Genomic DNA, 25,418 nt, shown 5'->3' on the forward strand with positions numbered 1-25,418 from the left:
ATTGTATGTATTCCTAGTGGAACAGCAAATCCTTTAGTGTTGACATCATAGTTAGCAAGATAGAAATTATCATGTCCCCAAACCAAAAACAATTCTAGAGGAGAAGAGAAAAAACCTGCACAAAAAATTCAGCTAGAACTGATAAACTTTGGATGCAGAAATCTGTTTTTTTATGTAAATGCTCTAATTACAGAATGAGCAAGACATGTTCTCTGTAGAGAGCAAATACTACAGTAGTAGATGAAACAGGTTTTTCTGAGCTGTCCCTGTGGTGCAGGCAGCTCTGGAGCCCCTCAGGGCACGGAGCCTTTCCCAGCTCCGATTCCTGGTGCAAGTGGAACCGGCAGCGACACTGCAGCGAGTTGGAGAAGTGTCTGTCAAAGCTGCAAGGGCTTAAATGGAAATGATGAAAAATCCGTGTGTGGGAAGCTGGCCCAGCTGCTGTCCATATTGGGTCTGTCTCTAATAAATATGCCAGCCCTTCACTTTCAGCATCAAGCACGTGCAGGGGACAAGTGCAGATGCTGTGTCTACCAGTTATCTAAGTGTTTTATTGTGCCATTACTGGAGTTCTGGTGACACTAATTGCTCTGATGGTGACAATCAAGTTTAGAGGTGATGGTTGAGTGTCAGGGTCTCGTGACAAAAAGGCAGAGTCTGCCTGGGGGCTTGCAGACCAACCTCCTGCCATGCAGAGACCCAAAGACATTTGCTGAGCTGCAGCAGCTCCTGAAGCACTATGGGGCTGCAGAGAGGTGAGAGTTCTCTTTAAAATGTAGGTATCTGAAGGTGAAACACTCATTCTAAACGAGTTGTTGAGGGCTGTCTCCTTTGCTAATAGTTGGAAGGCGATATGTTTGTTGCAGTGCAGAGCAGTGGGGGACTGGTACCTGTGGCTTGCTAGAGGCTGCCAGTGGAGCAGGGATGCAGAATGCAGGGGCAAATAGAGTGCCAGCATCTCTGTTTCTGTCCTACATTTTGCAGTAAATTCTCCTCCACAGTTCAGTGGTTTGAGGGGCTGCTGGGCGATCATGGGGGCTCTGCTCAGATCTCCACAGGCCCCTGCCCTGCTGAGGCCCTGGGTGTCTGCAGCATCCCTAACCTCTCCTACTTACGACTTTGCTGGCTTTTCTGGTGTTTGTCCAAGCAGTTTAGGGCAACAAGAGAGAGGCAGCTGAATTATGTGCTCAGGGTGGCAGAAGCAGAGTATGTTGGCACCAAGTCCTCCACCTCACCCCTGTCTTTGGAGGTACCTGAGGCACAGGTCCAGCTCTGCTGCTGAGGGCACAGGGAGGCCATTGCAGCAGCCATCGATCCGCCTCCCAGCCATAGCATTTCTGTTGGTTCATGGGCAGAGGAAAGGCAGTCTGGCTTGCTGCTGCCCTGGACAGGAGCAGGTGGAGGTGCCACCAGCCCTGCCAGGGAGGAGCTGCCTCTGTCCTGGCTGGTGTTGGTGAGGACACTGGCAGCTGGTGGTTCTCAGGGCCCAGGTTAGTGACCAGATGGAAGAGGATGGCTGCCAAGGTGCCTGTGGCCATGGGGAGATAGATACACCCTGGCCCAGGACATTTCTGCAGAGCCTGTACCATCTATGGGGGACTAGAGATGCTTTAGTTTTGTATCATGTGTTGGGATAAACTTCAAATACTGTGTGACCGGCTGTTGCCTGTTTAATTTCTGTTTTTGCTGTTCAGGACCAGCTTATCCCTATGCAAATCAGCCTAACATCAATTCTCCCTTCAGAGTGACAGTAACTGGCAGCATTTCAGAATGTGACGTGCATTTACAGGGCCCTGCTGACCCTCTTTTGAGTGTGTATATATTTATTTAAATGATTTGTCTACTGATATGTGGCAGCTTGGTGAAATGAAGTTGTCACTACATTAACCTTTCAAGCACTTAAGTCCAGTTTAAGTGATTATTAGATCAACTTTGACAGAATATTGGCTATTGCCACAGCTTCTCACATCTACTGTAATACAGCATTTCAGGTTTTTTCTGGAGCACCACCAACATCCTGGCATTTCAAAGCCTCAGTTTTCTTAGTGTGGTTTCAGAAATTTCAGTTCTCCAAACAGTGCTGTTACTAAACTGTCACCTACACTGATGTTAAAGCTTCCTTGCTTGAGCAGACCAGAGGTGCTGCCTGCAGATGTGAACCCAGACCTCTGCTGCGGGTCACTGCTACCACTTTTTCTAAAGCCATTTGGTCCCTTGTATTTTTCTCCCTGTCAATGCATTAATACCCTGTAACCAATTAACTTCTAGGCCTCTTTTTAGTAAGCTAAACAGATGGCAGTCTTAAAGAGTAGAGCATTTCTACAGACCTCAATACTCTTTTCAGGTTCTTTCTGAACTCCCTCCAGTGTTTCAACCATTAGTGAGGCTGAGCCTTTAAAAATGTCTGTGTCATCTGTAAGCCTCAGCCACGTTTCATGGACTGTGCCTGGTGTTTAAGGGATGAAAAAAGAAATGAAACTCTACACTTGCACACAGATAACATTAGCTAAGACATCTGAACGAGTATCATTGCTTGAAGCGATTTTCATACTGTTATTTCTGGTATCTGAGAAGAAAATAGCCTCTCATTTAATTTACACTGTAATAAAATCTATTGATTTTAATAAAATTGAAGACTATCATTTTGACTGAAATCCCTAAGGCAGCTTCTCCATAAAAACTGACTCTTCTTATTTTCTTTGCACGTGTAGATGGCACCTCACAGTGAACTGTGACTTTGTTTCTGGAAAGCTGGGGAATAGTTTTGACTGAAAGGTGAGAAGAAACCCTGCATTACAACAAGAGATGTTTGGAGAGCTGAGCAGGGGAGGCCCAGCCTTGCCTTTGTGCTGGAGCTCCTTGCAGCTGGCAGTGGGATGCTGTTTTCCTCTGTTCTTGTTGCCCTCTTCCTTGAGGGGTCAGCCTGTGGGTGACAAGGGGAGATGAAGGCACAGGCTACCAGCCAGACCTGGACCTAGTGTCACCCACCAGTGACAGTGTCCCCTCCTCCTTCACATAGATGGGCTGGAAGGGGAAGGAGAGCCCAAACCAGCTGCAGCAGGATGTCCTGAGCAGAACCTGGGCAGCATCACCAGACTTGGCCCCGAGGGAGGTCCCCTGCATGGGGGCTGCACCCCCAGCTTAAAGCTGCTGCTGCAACCTGGAGGCCCTGGAGAACCTCTAGAGATTTAGTTGTTGTTTATGAAACTGCTGTGGACTTTGCATTTTTAAAGTCCGTAGTAGTTGCTACATGCCCTGCACATATACATCTCATCTGTGTCATTTTTCTGTTCAGCCTCAGTGATAGGTTAAGTTGTGTACAAGACTTTGCAGAACTATGACTTAGAAATGAGATCTGTTGAGGAAAAAACAGCATCATCATTAATATTCACCTTGATTTTCTAGTTCACTTTGAAATGTACTTCCACAAGATGAACCACTAAACAGAATTAGGATTTCATTGTTGAATGAATATTCAATATGCTTTTAACACTGCTTCCTGTTACTTCCTCAAACCGAAGTTTCTGGTGAGGCATCTAATCAGTTTTGTTTCTGAAGTACTAAATAACAGGAAAAAAAGCAACGCAATGCAACAAGAGGAGGATGCTTAAAAAGAAATGCAGCCAGAATGGAGGGAACAGACCTGCCCATCTGCTGCCAACTTGACTTGACCTATGCTCAGCAGCTCTGGGGCTGGGGGGAGCTCCTGCAGCTGGTGACTGTGCCTGGGCTGACTCTGCTCTGCTGGACTCTGGCCACAGGCAGGGCTGCTGAGACCTTCCAGCCTTGGTGACAGCAGGACACATGTGGATTTCACACTTTCCCATGTTCTGTTGCCATTGGAGCTCAGGGTGAGGGAGGAGGAAATTGTACCTCAGAAGGAAAGCCTGTGGCTGCCCAGGGGACCTGCCAGTTGTGGCCTCCTGCAGAGAGGAACCTCCAAAAGAACACACCACAATGATCAGTTTTTTCAACTAATCCTCGCATGTGAGCACTTCATAGCCTGCTCTTTCCACAGGAAGCCTGCAATGTGTTCTCTAGGGAGCCTCTTATCTCTAAATAATGAGCTGCGGTGTGTAAGGAACTTAACGTATGTGTGATGCTTTAAAAAATACCCAGCCCTGGGAAGTCCCTGTGTGTGGGGCTGCAGCTGAGAGGGCAGCACTGGTGGGGCTGGGGTTGTACTGGTAGCAGCTGATGTGCTCCAGTGCAGGAGTGGGCGTGGGAATATTGAGGGAATTGAACTCTCTGCATGTGTTCAGTGAATTGTATTAAGTGCTGGAGAATGTTCCCATCATACCTCTCTCCCTTCTGTGCATCCACTTTTTCCTCCATGACTTACCCCTTTTCTGAAGCATATTTGGGCATGTCATAAGCAACAGCAAGAGGGAACCAAAACTGGCAATTTTTTCCTCCTTCCTGCCCCACTTTTCTGGTGGAAGTGTGCTGGTCTGTTCCCTCTGGTCAGCACTGACCATGCAGGGGTGCAGCTCTCCCCAGCCTGCCAGAGCAAAGTAGGGCCCGGCAGAAACTGCAGCGCTGGGGCTGCTTTGGGCAGCACCTGCACCTGCCTGCTGCCTTCCTGACAAGACACCAAAAATACCACTTAGAATTTTTGCTAAAACTAGCTGTCATACAGGTTGTGCTATTTTCTCATTATACTGCTGTCTTAAGGGAAATAAGGCATTATTTTCAGATTAGATTTATACAGTCAATAAGATGTGAGTTGAATAGTGAATAAGCAGCCTGGAGGAAATTGCCTTGTCACAGCGTGTCAGGATTGGGTAAGAGCATTGGATTATCTGCTGTGCAATTGCAATACAGGGCAAAAAGAACCATTCTTGTTTTGTCCTCCTGCTTAGCTGGCTTTTTTCTTTCTTTGTTAATTATGAAAAAATGCGTAATACAGAAACCGAGGCTGAGCCACCACGGTATTTAAACACAAGCCTAACTTAGGACGTGGAATTAGGTTACTTGACTTCCCTGGAATTGTGTTCATTGGAAAACATATTTTTGCTGTGCAAGGTTTAAGGCACTCATCAGGCACTCTGAGACCTTCCAGTTTTGCAACTGGAATAGGTACAGATTGAAATGCAGGAAATTATATCCAACATCAGAAGAAACTTATTTACTGTGAGAACGGTCAGACCCTGTAACGGGCTGTCCAGAGAGAAGTGTGTGATCTCCATCCTTGGAGATATTCAAAACCCAACTGGTGGCCCTGGGCAGACTGCTTTGGGCAACCTGCTTGAGCAGGGACACAGGCTTTTTCACTGGAAATCAAGTATTTGACAATTCTCTTCTCCCCGCCTCCAGAACTGTTCAGCCTTTGTCAGCTGTCTTGAACCACCAAAAAGACCAGGAAGGAGATTTTTTTTAAAGCTGCCATAGGAGCAGTTTTATTTGTCTTATGTACTACTTTAAACAAGAAATAAAATTAAAAGGAAGATAAATGAGCAGGGCATTGGAGCCCTCGAGCTGTTCCTGCAGGGGCTGGATCCTTGCGGTGTTCAGGGGCTGGCACATCCAGGGTCAGGGTCATTCTGCTCTGGCTTCCACCCCTTCCACCTGCTTTGCTTCTCACTTCTTTATGCAGCTGCAACACCTTAGAGAGGCAGGAACAGAAAGGGGAATTGGAGGCTTAAAAATGTAGTGCATGTAGTTACAGGCAGAAAGGGAGCGTGAGATTCTGGACCAAAGAACATTTTTTTCTAGCCAGCTTTCTCCAGCAGACAGTGCTGCCCTGCATCCATGGAAACGGCAGCATGAGATCATGTTGGTGTTTGTTTTTCTGTGGGATTTGTATGTGCATGATGGTGTTGTCATCAAACACTGTGTAATCAGAAATAATAATCACTGCTCTGATGACACGTGCTGCCTTTGGAGACCTCCTTGTGCTTCACTGGAGTGGGCAGGGGACAGGCAGTGGCAGCAGATGAGTGCCAGGGGACAGGGCTAAGTCCTGGCCAGGGCAGCCGTGATGCTTTCTGACCATGCTTAGTTTTAAAAAACCCTTGAATTTATAAGGCTGTGAACAACAAATATTATCTGTGGCTTGGTCAATTTATTTATATATTTGTTTATTGGAGAGATGTAACTTTTCAGCAGAATGATTTAACTGTTTTGAGTGTGCCTTTCTGGTGCAGAGACCCCAGTGGAGATGCAGGTATCCCGGAAGAAAACCACAGACACCCAGACTGTTTCATCTGTCTTATTCATGAAGGCAAATTTTCTTCTCTTGCTTTATGGAATTGTCTTGTCCTCAATCTAGTATTACAGGTTTATGAGGAACAACAAATCAATATTCTTTTTTGATAACTGCTGACTAATTGGTGTATTCCTGCATGGTACAATTGTATTAGATGTCATCAGTAATTAATTTTTAAAGGAAATTGTTCTTGCTGATTTCTTGAATGCTTGTCTTTACTGCACATTCGTCTGAAGGGACATTAGATTGCTCCCTGCTGGGGCATATTCCTGACTAATGGGTTGATGAGCAGACCCAGCTCATGGAGAAAAGGGAAGGTGACACATCTGCACTGCAGCTCTGGGAGACTCTCTCAGCATTTTTGCATTAAATATGTTACTTTGGTCTCTGACAAAGTCAAAACACATGCAGAAAACTGAGACAAAGATATATATCCCTTCGGAAAAAGAATAACCATCTTTACCAATGTAGAAAAAAACCTTCGCAAGGTCCCCTTCTGCTGCTTTCCAGGCACATTTGCTGTTGTATCTTAAATACTTGGAAGCAAAGCCAAACCTTAGGTTTTTTTCTCTGGCATACAAATTACTTCTTGTTAAAAACCAAACTGAACTGAGCTCTCCTAAGTTTTTTAGAGAACCTGCAGGATAAATGGGAAGGCAATAACCTGTTCTCTCCTTTTTCCCTTACCAGTGATAGCATGGATTTCTTCAAGCTTTGCTTAGTTTGGTTCTCTCCCTTGTTGAAGGTCAAGTGAGGAAGCTCAGTCCTGACTTGCTGCCTCCTGACAGTCCATTTGACATTGAGAGGTATTTGAGACCCAGTTCTGGGCTCCTCACCTGGCGTCTCCTCTGCTTGAAGCCTTCTCCTCTTTCCATGTCTATGACAGATGTACAGTGGAATTTTTCCATTTATGTGAGTTCTCACCTTGAAGCATGAGCTTTAGAAAATCCTCTTGTGGGTACAGGAATGATCTGTCAGGCTGTCATTTCACCCATCACTGCACCAGGACTCCCAGAACCTGTGCTCCTTGGTGGTGCAGGGCTAGGGGCACCAGGGAGGCTGGCCCCCCAGTAACAGCAGAGGGAAATGGAGAGCACTGTGATATAATTAAACAAACTGGCATGAAGCCAGGACAGCAGTGTTAAAACAAAGTCTCAAAACCTCTGGTATTCTGGGGGATCCCAATTCACTGCAGTTCTGCCAACTTTAGAGCTTAATACCTGACACCAGCAGAACCCCTGCGAGTCAGCCTCATTAGGAGCATGTGCTGAAGTCCCTTGGACTTCAAATAATGTGGGAATAAAGGAACACCTTTTGTCAGTTCACTAGTATGCTTTAAAAATGCCCTAAAAACCTCAGCTCTCTTGGTTGTTTCAGTGACTTATTAATTTAAGTAGTTTCTTAATCTGATAGGCTTTATCCTCTCCCTTTACCTATTGCCTGAGGGTTATTTCTGCAAAATCACTTGAATTTCTTGTTGCATGAACATATTCTAATGCTAGCAGCATTGATTTGCTATGTTGTACTGAGAACTAAGGAGTCATTTTCCGGTGATGTTGACTGTAGTTGCTATCCTTCACTACCCCAGTTTAGTCCTCTGTGGGCTGAGCTTTTGATGTGCAGCTGTGAAATATCTGGGGGAGGCAGGGGCAATGCATGGGGGAGAGGTGGTTTGAGCCTTGGCTTCCTGCTAATTTCCCTGTCCTTGCCTTCTGGATATTTTTCCACGTGCTGCCCTCTATTGTGGTTTCAGCAGCATCTCTGCCAGCCCAGGAGGTGAGGGGATGGCAGCTGAGCTGGCAGGTGCATTTCCTCAGGCTCTGGAAACAGTTTCCACCTGCTTGCAGGAGCAGGCACTGCAGTGTTCTGTTCTCCTGGAGGACTCCACAAAGTTCACTGCCTCATTAAAGTTCCATTTGTCAAAGATGAGAGGAGGGAAAAAAGTCCCATTACTGTAGGGGAAAATGTGGAATATTGGTGTACGTGTGCCAATTTATGTTGGTGGTGGGTCTGCATTGGTAAACAGTCCTGGTTTGCTGCTGTTCTGCTGGAACCATGTAAGCATCCCACCAGGGACTGACACAGGCTCCCTGTGTGCCCATGGGCAAGTGGTCTCCTCTCTCTGTGTCTGCTCGCCCTCCAGGGAGTGCTGGAGTCATGGTGGCCAAGATCTACCTGTCCATTCCGTGCTTGGAACCTCTTCAGGATATGGTCCAAGCTGGGATGTTGATGCTCTAGTCCAGCCTCTAAGCTACAGGAAAACCTCTGAAGGCTGCAAGGCTGCTCAGCCCTCAGGCTCGTCCCTGCTGTGCCTGGGTCAGCCAGGGCTGTAAAGACCCCTGGAACAGCTGGGCAAGGTGGCTGGTCCGGGGACCCTTCTCAGCTGCAGTGGTGACGTGACTGCCCCGTGTTCCCAGCCGTGTTTCCTGGCAGAGTCGCGGTGTGGGGGCAGCTGCTGAAAGAGCTCAGTGTGTGGAGTGCAGAGGGTCACTGCTGCTCCGACACTCTGGGAATGTCTGCCAAACCTGTCGTTCGCCAAAACTAACTCTTCTGCCCTCTTGTTTAAAAGCATTTGGAACTGCAACATTCAGACAGTCTGGCAGAATATTTTTCAATGAATCTTGAATGTGGCAGTTACATTTTCCATACCATGCAGGAAAAAGGATTGCAGTATTTACTGCAGAGACAGGAAGATTGATTCCCACTTGGAAAAATCTGCCAGATTTCTTGATTTAGAGAGCTGATGATTGGTGGAGTGCTTAGACTCGATTTATACTGAGTTTTCTTGCCTGCTTTCTCTCTTCCCCCCCTCCCCCCGTGTGTTAAATGTTAAAATGAGCTGGTCTTATTCTGAATAGTTCTTTCTTTACAAATAGTTTTCTTTGGATGTTTTTGATATTTAAGTCAAACTTATCTTCTCTCTTGCCTGTTTGCTTGGAGTGATGTGACTAAATTTCATGTGCACGAGGTCTAAATAAGGTGACTGTGCTTTATGGTGAGTTCTCACGCATTCTGTGCTGGGGGCAGGGGGCTGGTTCAGCAGCCCCCGCCTTTCCTGATGACCTAGTCTGAAATCTGCACAACCATGGCAGTGAGCTAAGCTCCTTGGTATGGTCCTCTGAAACACTGTAGACCCCTTCTTACTTTAGTGAATTACTTGACTCATGGGGAGGCAGACAAGCCAGCCAGCACTCAGGGTTTCCTACAGTGGAGGCTGCTCCTCTGCACCCTCCTCTTTGGACCCATGCTGAGGTGGGGAGGGGGATGGCAGTGGGGAGGGATTGGGAGCAGGGGGGTTGGAAGTTGACATCTGTTGGCTCTATAGGGCTCTTAGTCCTGCTCAGGAACTCTAAATTCAGCTGAGTAATTTAAGAAGGAGGCAAGCAAGCAAAGAAAACTAACTTATCAGAGGCAAAGAAACTTAAACGGATAATTGATGCCCTGTCGTTATCACTACAGCAAGCATCTTATATCACAACAGAAATACACGACACCTGGTTTACAGCTAGTTCTGTTCCATGAATTACACTATCAGAAACTCGCCTTCCTGTCCCTAGCCAGGCAGGCTCCTAGTGCCCGTAAATGGCTCAACCCAATGCCCATCTCTTCCACCCAAAGTCTTTTCTATCTGGGCACTCTGTGTGTTCTTTTGTCATCTCTCCTTCCCCTATTTTCAAACATTTTCTTACAATTAATTAAGGCAAGAAGTGATAGCTATTCTGTTGTGTAATGTTAGCAATTAGTAGTATTTGTGAGGGGATGTGCATGGTGACTAGCTCAGTTGCAGTTGTATCAATCCAAATGGAGACAAAGTTATTATAAGAAAAAAGAGGAAGGAGAACAGGATTAAAATCACAGAACATCTGCAGTAAGGCACTGAGAGTTTTGTTTTGCTTTATGGGTTCTTTTCTTAGGTTTCCTTTTTTTCCTTTTAGTCTAAAGCATGGGCAGATGCTTATTCCCCTTGTGGAAAAGTCATCTTGGCCCAGAGGGCTCTGAAACAGATTGTCTAGACCTTTAAAAGTCAAGGTAAATAGTATTTTCTTGGCCTAGCTGTTGGAAGGAAGGCAGATCACATACCAGTGATTCCTCCAGTTTCTGATCTTGTTTTCAGGACATTGAGCAATGTGTGTCTCACACCTTGCAGTGTCTAATAAGCCTGATTGCAAATGAATGCATGCATGTGCAATGTTTAAAAAAGATCCCACCCATTATATTTATATTTTGAAGACAAGCTTTGTTCTATTTTCTTCTGTTCAAATACCACGTAGCTGAGCAGCAGCAGTCAAACTAAGTAATAGCTGGAAGTGCATAATCTTGATCTAATTACATTGATATTGAATTGCAGGTAAAGCATTAAAATAATTTGAAAAATATCTCTTTGCAAGTATCTGGTATTGATGAAAAGGTCATTATGCATTTGCAGTGAAGTCTGCTTCTGTGCAGTGGGGGTCAGATCCAGACCAGCACAGTACTTGAGTCTCCAGTTTTGGGGTGGAAGGCAAATTCTGCATCGGACTAATGCCAAGCTGCGCAGGCATGAATTTCACCCTTCATGCTTCATGTAGCTTGCAGCTAATTAGAAGACATCTGGATTTATCTCTCTATTGAATCTTTAGTTCTCTTTTAACAGTACATTGATACATAATTAACATAGGCAATCTTATTAAATCCATGATAGGGTGCTTACTTGAGACAATTGAAATTTTTAATTGGAGGTGTTGCTAAGTGCCTCTTCTTACAGTAGCAATTGTGGCTCCTTGCTAAATGTGTCAGACCTGAGGCAGATCATACCCATCAGGACGTTCCTAAGCTGGCACAGGAGCTCTGAAACCAAACAAATAATTGGGGCTGAATTGGCTCATTTTCCATGTCCAGTTGTGGTTTGTCTGCTGGTACTCCGAGTGTTTGCAGATGGTTTCCCCCTTTTTTGGCAGGAATGGCTGGGATGGGTTCTGGGATCCCCCGCCTGGCAGGGGGATCCTGCTGATGTCCTTGTGGCTGCACCAGTCTCATCTTTGCTGCTAATGGTGAAAATCTTGCTCCTCTTGCCATCTTTAGAGGCTCCTCTGGATTTAGGCCTTCACCAGAGTCCTGAGATCAGAAATCTTGGCATCATTTTTGCTCTGAGCAGTTTGCTTTGACTCGCCTGTCTTCTAAGTCTGCCTCGCTCCATCTTCATTACATTGACAGGAACTGACTTGGTTGACCTTCTGCAGACAAATATATGTATTTTTTTCTTACTATTATTATTATTCTAAAGTCTGATTCATTTGTCTCTCATTAGGCTCTGGGGCACCTCCTGTCCTGCTGAGGGCAGCATGGGTGCCAGCAGTGCCATCCAGCACCCCGCTCCCAGCGTGGCTGGTTGTGCAGGGATGGATGCTGAGCTGCTGCGAGAGGGAGGCAGCACAGTCCCCAGTGCTTGGGGTGGCAGGGGCACAGGGCCTGAGGTGGGTTCTCCTGTGCAGATGGGTGTCTAGTCCTACTGAAATACAGATGCTAGTAAATCCACATGTTAATTAATACTTTCAGAAGTGACTGAAAGCAGTGGGGACAGGGCTCGTCTGGTTGGTTGGTAGACTTAGGTTATGGTTGGACTCAATGATCTTAAAGGTCTTTTCTAATCAGAACAATTCTGTGATTCCCTTGGTCATGGCTTGGGGTCTCCCAAGCCACTTGCTAACCAGGGAAACCATCTGCCCTGACAGATCTGTGGTGGGATCAGGACTGAGTCAAGCTGGTGGTTCACACCCAGGCTTCTCAAACACTGCCTGTGGCTCAGTGCCTGTGCCGGCCCCAGCAGCCTCCTGTGCTGCAGGGGAGTCCTGGGATGCTCTGAGCACACAGAGGAAGTGGGAAATCGGGAGAAAACAGGAAATACTGAAATAAAGCAAATTAATGCAAAAGCAGGTGGAAGGAGCTCAAGGTCATTTTTTGTTTTCCTCTGTGTTCATTACTCAGACAAGCAAAAAGAACCCTTTTTTTTTATACAGCTGCTCATACTGCTGCTGTCCTTTTTTTTCATCAACATCTCCTTGATGAATACGTTCAGATTATGTGCCAGAAATAAAAATCAGCCATTATGCTCCTGAAAGTAGAGGTCAGGATAACATCTGCCTTCCCTACTCTGTTCTGCACTTACCAGTGTAATAATCATGCACAGGAAACATCTGTTTTGGAAGTAACTTGAGCAGGGAAGAAGCCCGGCTCCGGTGAGTCAGAGCATCCTTGTCATTATGGCCATTTGTTTTCCTTTGCTGCAGGGAGCTGAGCTACCTTTTACATTTCCCTGTTCAAACTGTTTGCTTTGCTGCAAGACAATGAGGAGCTCCCAGCCTGTAGCCCAGCAATTTTAGAGACAGGGTGGGTGCCAGGGCTGTGGTGGTCCATGGCAGGAGCCCCTGGCCTAGCATCCCTCCAGCGTGTAACTGGGGGGCTGAGAGGGACCCCCGAGTCCTGTGCAATCCTCAGTAAGCCTTTTCCTTTATTTCCTATTTTGTTTCACTTCAGCTTATGGAGAGAAACAGAGTTCATTGTTCTCCTACCAAGCTTCTCATCAGGCCCGGTCACCTCTGGTGAGTCCAGCAGCATCATCCCAACTTCAGCAGAATCACAGAATCATTGTGGTTGGAAAGGACCTCTGAGATCACAGAGTCCAACCATCAACACAAAAAAACCCAAACAAACAACCACACACACCACAAAAAAACACCCACAAAAAACCCCACAACCTCGACCACTAGAGCATGCCCTGAAGTGTCATATCTACAAGTTTCTTGAATACATCCATGGATGGTGTCTCAACCACCTTCCCCGGGCAGCTGTTCTTTCCGTATAGGAATTCCTCCTAATACCAATCTAAACCCTCCGCTGCTGTAAATTCAGACCATTTCCTCTGGTCCTGTTGTTATTTACTTGGGAGAAGAGGCCAACACCCACCTCCCTATAACCTCCTTTCAAGTAGTTCTAGAGGGCAATGAGGTCTCCCCTCAGCCTCCTCTCCAAACTAAACATCCCCAGTTCCCTCAGCTGTTGACTCATATGGCTTGTTTTCTAGACCCTTCACCAGCTTTGTTTCCCTTCTCTGGACACACTCCAGCACCTTGGTGTCCTTCTTATAGTGTGGGGCCCAGAACTGAACAGGGTTGGTGTGGTGAGGTGTGTCCTTACCGGTGCTGAGCACAGAGGCACGATCACTCCTGCTGGTCTTGCTATTCCTGATACAGGCCAGGATGCTGTTGGCATTCCTGGCTGCTTGGGCACATGCTGGCTCATGTTCATTGGACTGTCCACCAGCACTCCCAGGTCCCTCTCTGCTGGGCAGCTCTCCAGTCACTCTTCCCTCAGCCTGTAGTGTTGCCTGGGGTTGTGGTGACCAAAATGCAGGACCTGGCACTTGGCCTTGTTGAACCTCAAACAGTTGGCCTCAGCCCATCAATTCAACCTCTCCAGGTCCTTCTGTAGAGCCTTCCTACCCTCAAGCAGATCAACACTCCCACTCAATTTGGTGTCTCTGTGGTGGAGTTTTGGCTGGGCTGTCTCTTTTCTTTGGCAAACTCAGAAGTTGTGAAAGTCAGCATGGGACATCAAGTGTTTATTCCCAAAGAAGGCTCCATGTTGATTTATTATTTTTTCTTCTTTATGACAACCATGACTGAAACATTTCACCACCTATTTTTGCTGCTACTGTGGTTGTAATTAATACAATTTTTTTCTGTAAAATATCAGAGTTACTTTGTAAACATGTCTATGGAGATTTGTCCTGAATAGGAGAGCTTTATTAAAGATAATCCTTAGCTTCTCAGCTCAAACAACTTGTCAGAGCTGCTGATCTCTCAGAGGGAAGCCAATTGTGAATATTAAAAGGGATTTGGAAGAGGCAAAAAAGATATTTTCAAATATTCCTCTGAGTTAAAGATTTAACCCAGCAACATCACTGAGTCCCTGCACAGGATCACAACCTCATTTTGTTTTGTATTAAAAGACTCTTGGCTGCATTTTAAATGTGTATGTAATATTATTGATATTTAGTAATTGTTTCTGTCACCTTCCACCTCAATCAGCATTGCAAAACACAGCTTGAACTAACTGGAAAGTAATTTCCTGGCTAATATTCCTTCTCATCTCCTGAGAGCAGCTGATACAACAGCTAGCAAAGCACGGATCAAACAGCCAGTTTCACAGATCTGCTCTTCTCCAGGCTCCACGTCAGCTCCTGCTGAAGTGAGAGTTATTTTATCTTGTATAATGAGCGGATGGGTGTTGAATTTTCCAAGCTAAGTAGCTCTTCTCAGTAGTTCAGGCAGGATGTGCAGTGCGACTCCTAATTAAGCAGGATACAAGGAAGTGACGGGCACTGCTGCAGCTCCAGAGGACTTGCCTGTCCCTGATGCTGGGGTTCAGCTGTGCCCTGGGCCTGGGGGTTCCTGCTGGCCCTGCTCTTTGCTGGGGGCACCGATGGCAGCATCCCACCTCGGGTCCTCCTCAGCAGAGCTCTGGAGGAGAGACAGGCTCTGTTGTGCTGAAGCCTCTTATCAACAACCTTTTGTACTCCTAAGTGGTGTCCTCACCCTGAATCCAGCATGGTCCCTGACCCCACTGAAGGATCCTGTTCCCCTGCAGAGGCAAGTGTTGAAGCAAACAGCCCCAACTTTTTCTTGGTTGGTGTTTCTTCCATGCAGTAGTTACATACAACAATTTTTGTAGTTAATACAGTAATTGCATTGTCTGCTGGAATTCCTGACTTGCATTGATTTAATTGCTTGGTTGGAAGCATGTTCATTGTTTATTGACACTGTTCAGCTCTCATGCTGGGCTTAGACAAACCTTCAGCCTGAGCTGTGTTGCAGGCTGAAGTCTCAGAAAGTTCATGCTCTGCAGATGAGAAGAAAGTCCCCCTCACTGCTCAGTATGATTTGTGCCTGCTGGTGGTGCTGGGTTCGCCCAGCAGCTTGATGCCAATAGAGAATGCTGTGCAGAAAACACTGTCTGCATCCAGTCCTTGTGTTGGGTCCAGGAAATCCGTGTGTGCACCGGATGCTAAATAGACACTCCTGGGAGGGCTTTTACTGCTCTCCTGATCTCCCAGCATTAACCAGGACTTTGCCAGTGCTCAGAGATGAGCACTGCAAGGCCACAGGAAGCCCATCTTCTGATACGAAAAGCATGTTTTTTCCAGTGAGCTTTGAATCAAGATCTAACAGTTTTAAATTCAGTCAGAAGTGGAAAGTGAAGCCATTTGGAGAGGGGAAAGAGGTCTATGTATTATAATACCTTTATGCTATATATATACATATATATATAAAAAACCTGTTTGGCTGTTCTAATTTAAGCGTGTACAGCATGGTAACATGGAGACTGTGCCTGGCCATCTCCTGATTATGCTGCAGCAGGGAAGTTTTATTTTAACCTTTTGCTGTTCTGAATGTCTCAGAAGGACTGTTTCTGCTGGATACTGTAATAGTTTTCATATAAAAAAAAATTCCTAACAAGACTGCACTCCAATAAGGAGCTAGGAGCTTCAGTTACCCCTGATTTTTGATGAAGTGCATCCCTGCAAGTCTGTAATGTGCCAAGTGCCTCTCACTGTGCTCAGCTAAGGCAGCTGCTGCAGACGCGCACCCAGGGAGCGCCTGGAGCCCAGTCCTGCACGGGGGCACTTCCACAGCAGCTGCCTGGGAGGCAGTGGGGACCAGGGCTCTTGGGACAGGGTCAGCACAGCTTGGGGCAGCCCCTGAAGCCTCCTCTGGGTTCTCTGAGCCTGTGTCCCCTCTGCCCAACCATTGCCCATGGTGCCGCTGGCCCTAGGAACCCTAGGACGTGGCTTGGACACCCCCCAGCCATTGATGTCCCCGAGGGCTGGTAGTGCAGAAGGTCGGGTCCTTGCCCTGGACACAACCCCCAAAAGGGGACAGGTGGCACAGTTGCCACACAGTGGGTGCACATCGTGGCAACAGCCAGAGATGTCTCCTCAGCAGCCTAATGAGGTCTTTTAAGCTCATTCTCTGCTTTACAGGTATTTGGCTTTTTTGCTGCTGATTAAACATTTTGCAGGAAGACATATCGCAGGGGGGATTTTGCACTGGTATCCATGGAAACAATAGAATGTTTCTATCTAGCATACATATTAATTTTTCCAAGCTGTTATTAGCTGTTCCTGCCAAAGGGCTTTAAAGCAGCATTAAGCAGAAGAATATTGCAAAAGATGTGAAACTGAATCTCTGTTATGGGGATTATGAGGACAGGATTTTTTTCCAATTATGTTCTTAAAGCAAATTTTAGGCCACATCCTTTAAATTTACAGAATGAAGTCATTTGCATAAAAAATTGTCAGCTAGTTAAGTCACACCTATACTGTGAGAAGACCTATGTTCAAAGAAAGACAGCATCAGAGGAATTTACTAAGGTGACTCAAGAAAAAAAAACAAAACCATTTTCTGAGGAAGGTGGAAGACAACACAATTAACAAGCGTAAAAGGACCAGGAGTGATTTTTAGCTATTTTGGATCCTGGAAAGATGCTAGTTGGTGAAGACTTTAAGCCATATGTTCAGAGAAAACCCGTCAGAATGTCTCATAAAAGTTTTACTTGAATCAGGATGGTAATAGGAGAACAATGTCCCCTTACCAGTGACAGTCACCAATTCTCTGCTTTTGTAGAAATAGGAGAGAGACTGAAATTGTAGAGAGGATTATGGCACAGTTGTAATATCATGATCATTACTTATTCCTTTAGCATTCATTATTGTTAGATGAATCATAGTGTACTCATCTGCCATTAATATAAATGTAAAATGCAAATTCCTGTGTAATTCAGCATAGCTTAGTGTACTGCTAAACTTCATGAGCTTCCCCTGAACTGAAGACTTTCTTTGAAAGAGACCAGCTGTTACTGAAGAATAAGGAAGTGGTAATTTGGCTGCTGGGCACCTCATGGGACTGGCAGAAGGCAACAGTTGTGAATGACTATTAAGAAGAGCGACTTCTTCATTCAGAAATCAAAACTGAGCAATGTGAGGACACTGCACAATTCCAGCATCAGTAAAAGGCCATTTATTTTCTCTCACTGCTCTGTAATTGTGTCAAATCCAGCCTGTTTTAATTGAAGGTCCATTTTGTTGTTTTTCCCTCTTCCTTGAGCTATTGAAGGATGCAGAAACTCATTGGGAACTCCTCCAGCACTCCAAACCTGCTTCCCGATGCCACTTGTATTCTGGGCATCCTGGACACTCGGTGCTCCTGGGGCAGGAGAGCTGGGGAAGCCAGGCAAGAGTTGCCAGGGCTGAGAAACGAGCAGCTGAAGCAAGAGACCATCTCTTGCAACTGCATTTAACCTGTCTGGTCTTCCAGTAGCTAGTTAATTAGCATTTTATCTATTTTCCAGTTATTTAGTTCTAACAACCCCTTCCAAAAGGCTTTGGCAAGCTTCCTCTGTCATGCTTCCAAGGGGCAACAGGTTTGGTGCTGGCTTTTGTTTCTGGGAATACCTGCACATAATCCTGCTTTGTGTTCCTTTGCATTTTATCCACTCTGGTAGTTTTTCCAGCTCTGACTGGTTGGGACCTCAGCAGCCATCCTGGTTTAGCCAAAATTCTCGTGCAAGACGAAACAACAGTGTCCTGTCTGCAGCAATCCACCAAGTGCCTGCACTGAGAGAGGGGGCTGGAGAGGGCTTTTGTTCCTGTCCTTCCACAGGTGTGCATGGGATACTTTAGCAGAAGATGCACACTTGATATCCACTGCTCAGTAAGACTTAGCTGTTAAGAAGGGTTTGAATTTGCCTAATTTAAATTCAAAGGAAAACTTAATGTTTTGTTCTTAATTGGAAGAACCTACTTTAACATTGTGGAAATGCTTTTGAAATGGAAATTGAAGTTCCCACCCCCGAGGTAAAGGTGCAGTGAGAACTGCTTGGCATTTTTTGCATGATTTAAGATCACTTTCCTGATGAAACCATTCCTGCTTCTTTCATCTCTCGAAATAGCAGAGAGCCACCTTGGGGGTTTGCCAGAGCCTGTCCCATGCTCCCAGAGGAACATCCTGTTTGCACAGGAGGGGGCCATGGAAACAACTTGTCATATTCTTGAAGTAATTTACAAGTCCGTAATAGTTTTGTGATTAATTATTCACTGTTCTTCCAATCAGAAGCAGTGCAGAACAAAGGAAAAAACTATTTCCTTTTAGGAGGCAATGTCTTGGAAATCAAAACCCAACTTACAGTGCACATGAGACACCGCTATGATTATCATACTTAATTTAACTACAAGTATTTGCTCACTTTTGAAAGATAAAGATAATTAAATACTTGATGTCTCTTTAACAAAGTATCACTAGGCACATTAAAGTAAGACATTTTGAAAGCAGATCAGGTGCCATTTGAGCAGCAGCCTTCATACCGAGTCTGATGAATTCACCTCCTTCAACTTTCACCACATCATTTTCAATTAATGTAATAAGCAAGACCAAGAGCTGGACTTGTATAAGTGTCTCTACCTCAGCAGTAGAAGGCTTCCATGCCCAGAAAAAATGTCAGGTGTCAAATGACTGTGAGCCGCGTTCAGTGCACAAATACAATTTACTAAGTGAAATGAGCAAAACTGCAGTTGGTAGGTGGTGAGTTCAAAAAGGGAATATATTTTCTGTGGGAGTTTTGTCCAGCCCTGCAGTGGTTACAGGGAGAAAAGGATCTGGTTGGGTTGGTTTTGTGGTATTGATCTCTCCAAGCAGAAATTAATGGAAGTATTTCTCTTCTTCATTGCTTCAGGGTTGGCTGTCCAGAGGAAAAAAGAGTATATTTCTAATTCTCCTTGCAGTTACTTCTTAGAGCAATGCATACTCAAGTTTTTTCTGTCTTCCTTTCTTCTCACTTTAAAGTGGATGTGTTTATAACATTTTCCCAACTGGGTATGGTTTGTAAAGGAATATTCAGTCCTTAATAATGAACAAGATAATTTCTGGTAATATATGTGAGCAGTGAAAGACTTGGGCTTAAATGACCCTGCTCTCCCTCCAAGAGAGAGTACACATTTGCAATACTAAGTAATGAAGGAAGATTATTCCTCTGAGTGTCTAGATATGGCTATCACCTGATGTGTCATCTTCCAGACCAAAGATGTATATATTCTTTTCTCAAGAAGACAGGTTTTGGCAGCTGAATGGAGTGTAACTTTTCACATTTAAGTGCTATCTCTATAAATGCATAGTAAACATCTGGGAATATATATAGTGAGTGACTTTCTGATCCACCCTGGTTTGAAGTATCAGCAGTTTTCTTGTCCTTACTCTATTTCCGACTTGTTTAAATGTTCTCCCCTGATAATTGAATATGTAAAACTCCAGCCTTACAAGCAGCCAGGGATCAATGAGGGCTGATGTTGAGCACAGCAGATATATGGCTAATGGCTCCACTTTTATCGAGTCCATTTAACACCTTGTGACAAGGGGCCTGGTCCTCCCCTGACCAGCACCTTGCAAGTAAATCTGTCCCTGTCACCAGAAAGATGAGCTTGGCTGTAGCTTTGGCCTCTCTAAAATTCTTCTTTCTTAACTCTTCATTTTTTAATTATTATTTTTTTTTTACTTTCTCTTCTCCTTTTCCATGGGCTTGCATAAGAAGAATATGAATTTCTTACCCATGTTTTGTGAAAGAGGTTTGAAATAAGTATATAACTGCTGTCTTTCTGTTTGTCTGGGTATGGTGAAATTCTGTTTCACGTTTCTTGGTTTTTCCCTTCCCAGATACTGTATGCAGACGTCAGAGTATATTTTTTCGGCAAAGCTGATCACAGACTCTGCCCAAGGCACCAGAATTCTTCTGAACGCCCCTGGCCACCAGCTACATGCAGCCAAAATTGAGGCTCTTCAAAGACGAGATCCCCGTGTCTGTCAAACCCGTCTGCGTGTGAGAGCTGAGGGGCTTGGCTCGCGTTTTCTCCGTTCGCCGGCCATGGTGAGCTCAGTAACGTTTTCATTCTGAACCCTGCATTTCCTATGTGTGGCAGCAAAGATCTGGGCTCATGGAGTGCTCAGCCTGACTCATCTGGCGTGGAGAGGGGCTGTGTGGAAAAGGCAAGCGAGGAGCAGAGATGCAGGGGACTGGAAAAGCTGCCTCACAGTCTTGTGCATGAGAAATGGGAAGTCATGCTTTCTGACTGCAAAAATTTTGAATGGCAAGCAGGTTTCACAGGGAAATGTTGAGGAAAGCTTTCTTCCATCACTCCAATGCTTTCCCTCTCTGGTAAACACTGTGGCTGGGGAGTCCAGGGGCACCTGGGGTGGGCACTGAGCCCCCTCGGTGGCTTCACTGCTGCAGCTCCGCAGGGGCGGCTCGTCCCCCTCAGCGGCCTGGCCGCCGCTAATTGCCGCCCCTCAGGAGTTAATTGCCACCCTTCAGAGGTCGTTGCTGCCCCTCGGGTCCCTCGGGTTCGGTCACACCATGCTGCTGCTGGACACTGAGACTGACGTGTTGACCTGGCCCTGGTTATTCGGGCTGGTCCCCCCTGGAATGTTTTCCTTAGGTTTCCTGCTCTCTGCAGACACTCTGAGACTCTCGGGAGGCTTTAGGGCTGTTGGTCAGGCCTAGCTGCATCCTGAGCCGCTATATAACACCCTCATATTTGCTTTTCTTGTGAGCTTCTCAAAACTGTGCATAGACATTTGTTGACAAATCTTCAAAACAGGTACAGAAGTAAACAAAAAAAATTAAAAATTCCAGCCCTATTTAAGGAAACTAGGGTTACAAACAATACTTTTTTTTAGCTGTGTGGCCATTTAAAGAGGGATCTCAGGCCTACAGGGATCAATGGTTGGCCTGAGCAGCCCCTGGCTGTTACAAAAAGCAGCAGGAGCCAAGCTCTGCTGGCTTGCAGTGCCTTGGGAGGGCTGAGAGCTGCCGTGGGGTCTGGCCTGGCATCCTCCCTGTCCAGACTAGGATCAGCTCAGTAGGTCACCTCTGTGTTTATATACTATCAGTGGTTACAGTCATGTATTCTTGAAGGTCGTCTAGCTGGGGTATCATCCTACCTTTTATTTCCCATGGATTCTTAGCATCTCAAACAGGTGCTGACCCAGCAGGTCCAGGTTCACAGGAGCAGGTTGTACTCTGCCACAGCTTCCCACCATCCTGCTGGTGGTTTCCCAGTCTCTTACCAGTTGCACAGAGTCGTAGAATCTTTTGGGGCCCCTGCCATTCACTCAGCCACAGGTGTGCTGGGAGGAACCCATGAGTCCTGAGGGGCCTCATTATTTTCATACAGACTGGACTAGTGTTATGAAAGCAACAAATTAGTGGGATGGGGAAGCTAGACCTGTGTAATGACTGCTGTGAAGGACATTGAGAATGTGCCTCTCTTCCCATATATTGAGTGTTTGAAACTCAAAATGGCTCTATTCTCAGGATGGGTGACAGAACAAAAACCAGCCTGTTTTATTGTACTTCCAGCACACCACGCTTCAGCAGTGGCATGACCCTCCTATATTTTTATTTCTCCTCGGTTGATCTGAGCCCTACATCTGTGGCCTCATTAGGCAGCAGAGCAGCTTCACCAAGCCCTGGGCGGGCTGCAGGGTGCTGTGCTTAATGTGTCACTGTACCCCTCCATCCTCCCTAGAGAGAGATTTGCCATCAGTGCAGAGCCTGCCTCTCTAGTCATTAATCATCCTCCCCTTAAGGGAGAGGGAGGATATTTGAATGTGTTCTGGACATTGCCAAATTATAGGCAAAATACCCTGTTCAAACTCTGCCTGTCACAAATAAGGCCAGATTCTCAAGCTGCTGTAGGCACGCTTTTAAATTATACATGTGGAAACAGTTCCCCAAACTTCATCTGGTTTCCTTCATTTATGTCTAAAAACCTAGAATTATAATCAGCACTAAATTGTAGCTGGGATTGTATTACATGATTGCTTAGGTCCTTGTTGCTGCCTTTGAATTTTCATTTTCTACTTTCTTTTCACAGGATGTGATATGTAGTGCTCAAATATATTCCTATGGCTGCAGGGTGAATATCACCTTCTTTAATAGAGCTTAATGGGACTTTCTTCCCTTTTCTAATCCCATGAACACAGGAGTTGTACTGGATAAGATCACACATGAATGTTACCATAATTTTGCTCTGTGTCAAAGATATGATCTCATCAGAGCTTGACTGTATCACTAATTTGAGAAAAGGGCACAAGCATTAAAGCTGAGATATGCAACCTTTAGCAATCCTTCAGTTTGTACAGAAGGTAGCTGGAATGCAAATTGTAGGGCATTATGCTCTGGAACGTTCCAATAACTTCTGAACGGCAAAATTACGTGACTGTCAGAATTGAGGTCACTTCTACCCTTGCTCCCTTCCCTGCTCTTCTGTACCAGAATACAAATCTGAAACACTGCTTGTAAGGGAAAGATACATGCTATTAGTATTCAAATGGTTTTCCTTTTCCGTATGAAAAATGGAAGGCTTCATTTCTAAAAGAAGTTTTAGTGTTAAGCTGCCTTTTTATGGTGGGTTCTGCACTCAGCTTGTATGAAGTTGATGTGTATATACTCTTTCTAACCAAGGGCTTGATCTTGGCCTTGGCTCCAAGATGGTGCACTGGAAATAGGTCCACATGACTAGATAAAATTCCAGCAGAGGAATTACTTCTCTGTTTTGTTAGGTCCCAGGAGGTCCCTAACTTCTGAGGACTTTGGGAACGGAGAGGTGGAGCAGTACTTAGCAATCCCTGGTACAATGTCTCCAGCTGGGCACCCAAAAGCCAAGGGATGTGAAATTTCTTCTCATTTTAGACAACATAGGCAGTAAAATAATTTGTTTGGAAGCTTGACCCTAGTGGATAAATCCTTCTTTGGCTGTGGTAGCTGCTGGCAACACTTGGCCCCTGCACCTTTGGCCTGGTCCATCTCTGTGCTCTGGTCCAAGTTGTTTGTTGCACAGTGTGCAGAATTTTCCTGGACTTCTGACAGTCTTTGCCTCATGGGAGCAGATACCCCCTCACAGCCCTGGACCCTCTGCCCCCTAGTCCTGCCCCAAACGGTGGGAAAGCTTTTTCTGCTTCTCTCTATACACAGTGCAAGAAGGCTGTATAGAAATATTAATAGAGTTTGTGGATGTGACTAAACAGGATTGAAATGGTGCTTGTAAAAGTCGGTAGAACTTATCAGAGGCTGTTTAAAATTGAGTAATACCATTTTAGCTGTTATCCTTACTGCTATAGATCACAATAAGGTTATGTTGTTGGAACCATCAAGCATGGTAGATGCTATAAGGACAATATGTTAGTACTAATTATAGAGTAATTTAACAATAATCTATATGAAGACAGCTATTTTGCATGCCAATTCACCATGGCAAATTTAATTGTATGGAAGAAGGGGAAGGCAAAATATTCTCAATAAAGAGTAGAATGATAGATACTGCTTTGATGTTACAGTGCCAGTGGCATTCCTGACCCCTTTTGAAAGGATTGTTGCCACTTCACCTTATTGAGAATCCTTCTGGCATGTATATCTTTACAGGACACAGGAGATTTCAGACTGATGGCTGGACAATTGTGCTGACTCTTCTCTGCCAAAGCAGAAATAGGTGATTTTTCATTGAGGGAGGTAAGCTGAGAGTTGTAGTGATGTGAAATGTTAATGGAAAACATGCACAGGAATTATGCCTATGGAGGATAAGGTAAAAATAGGCACCTGTTTGTTTTTTGGTTTTTTTTCTTTTTATTGGGCTGCAAGAAGTCAGAAGCTGTTACTCACTGAAATAAGTTATCTAATAGCTTTGACCTTTTTCCCCTCCAATTATTGTAATTTACAGACCTGAGAAAGGACTGCATTTAAGGAATTACGTTGTTTTGGGTAAAATAGCTTACCTTGCTCTTTACCTCAAAGATTTTGCTTTTATTTATACTGAAGTTGCCTTTGACTGTTCTGGAAACACAAAGGGACGTTGGGAGCTTTCAAGTGTCACTTCTGTCATCTTTAATTCCCCTTCTTGTAGTCAAGGTGGTCCAGGTTGCCTCAGCATAAATGAGCCATCAGGCTGTGGCTCTTGGGGGAAGATGTGGAGGGGTGAGCTCGTGTGCCCTGGGGAGGCTCCTGCTCCTCACCCTGCTCTCAGCCCGTAAGGGAGCTAGCTTGCTGCTCCCAAAGCCTCTCATTACAGTCATCTCACCCAAGATAGTCTTGGTTATTTGCCCCTTATCTCACCAGTCTCGACTCCTACTAGGAGCCCTTTGGAAAGAGATTTCCCCAGGGGCTATTAACTCTGACTGTGATTTCCTGTTACATTGTGCTGATTTTCCTCTTGCCTTGAATCGATCGGATACTACAGAGATGACGAGTTCAGGGTAAAGCCTGCTTGGTTGTTTCTCCAGTGACTCCAGTGAATTCTGTGGCCCTGCTGGGGCACATGCAGTACCCGTGCAGCAGCTGCTCTGTGTACAGGGTTGTTGTTCCCACCTCCCTGCTGCTCCTGGTAATCCGGTGTGCTACCTATTCATTGTAAAGAGTGATTACAGAAAGGATTGCCTCTGAATAATGCAAGAACTCTGGCGTCTTAGAAAATGCAAAGCTGTTGATACATCTGTTGCAGCTGAAACAAAATTGAACCAAACTTGAAAGTATTACTCTAGTCTTTTACCTAAGGTCAGTAAATAATATTTAGTGAAGGCGGCTTACATCGTAGCTGTGTTTCCACTGAAAGCCTGAGTTAATTTACACAGTGGCTCCTGTACATGAGGAATGGGTCAATGTGCTGCCCTGCAGCGGGGAGCCTTGGCGAGGCCCCAGGCGGGGAGCAGGGCTGGCAGTGGGTTTTGGGGACTGCCCTGCCCAGGGGCACCAGCCCCGTGTGCTTGGGCTGGAGCCCCACAGGGTGGCACGGAGCTGCCTGCCGAGTGCTGGGGCAGCCCTGCAGTTCCAACCCTGCTCTGATGTGAGGGGAGCAGTACAGACCTGCCCAGGACAGGTAGGGGCTGTCACACTGTGTTGCTCTTGCTAATCTCATTATCGTTAAAATCTTATGAAATCTAGGCTACTCCAGTGCAGCACTTTCCCCTCTATTTGCCCTTTTGTGTATCCAGAACCAAGTCACTTCATGGCTCCTTTGTCTATTTTCTTGCAAAAATAACAATATAAAAATATTGAGGTATCTCTTCAGACTTATAGCTTGCACTTTGAAATTTTTTTTTAATGTTTCCTTGCATGGACTGTTTATCAGTTGTAA

At 45.5% G+C, this 25,418-nt stretch overlaps 1 protein-coding gene across 1 annotated transcript in view; it reads left to right on the forward strand.

Moving 5' to 3' along the window:
* Positions 1–25,418, forward strand: part of LOC127392194 (uncharacterized) — a 190,770-nt gene that overhangs the window by 40,916 nt on the left and 124,436 nt on the right. The window contains exon 2 of the mRNA XM_051635882.1: positions 19,948–20,158. Within this exon, the coding sequence (XP_051491842.1) occupies positions 19,955–20,158 (204 nt within the window). The 5' untranslated portion in view covers positions 19,948–19,954. The remainder of the gene's footprint in view (positions 1–19,947; positions 20,159–25,418) is intronic.

Source organism: Apus apus, chromosome 18 (assembly GCF_020740795.1).
Source record: "Apus apus isolate bApuApu2 chromosome 18, bApuApu2.pri.cur, whole genome shotgun sequence".
In the NCBI taxonomy this organism is placed as follows: domain Eukaryota; kingdom Metazoa; phylum Chordata; class Aves; order Apodiformes; family Apodidae; genus Apus; species Apus apus.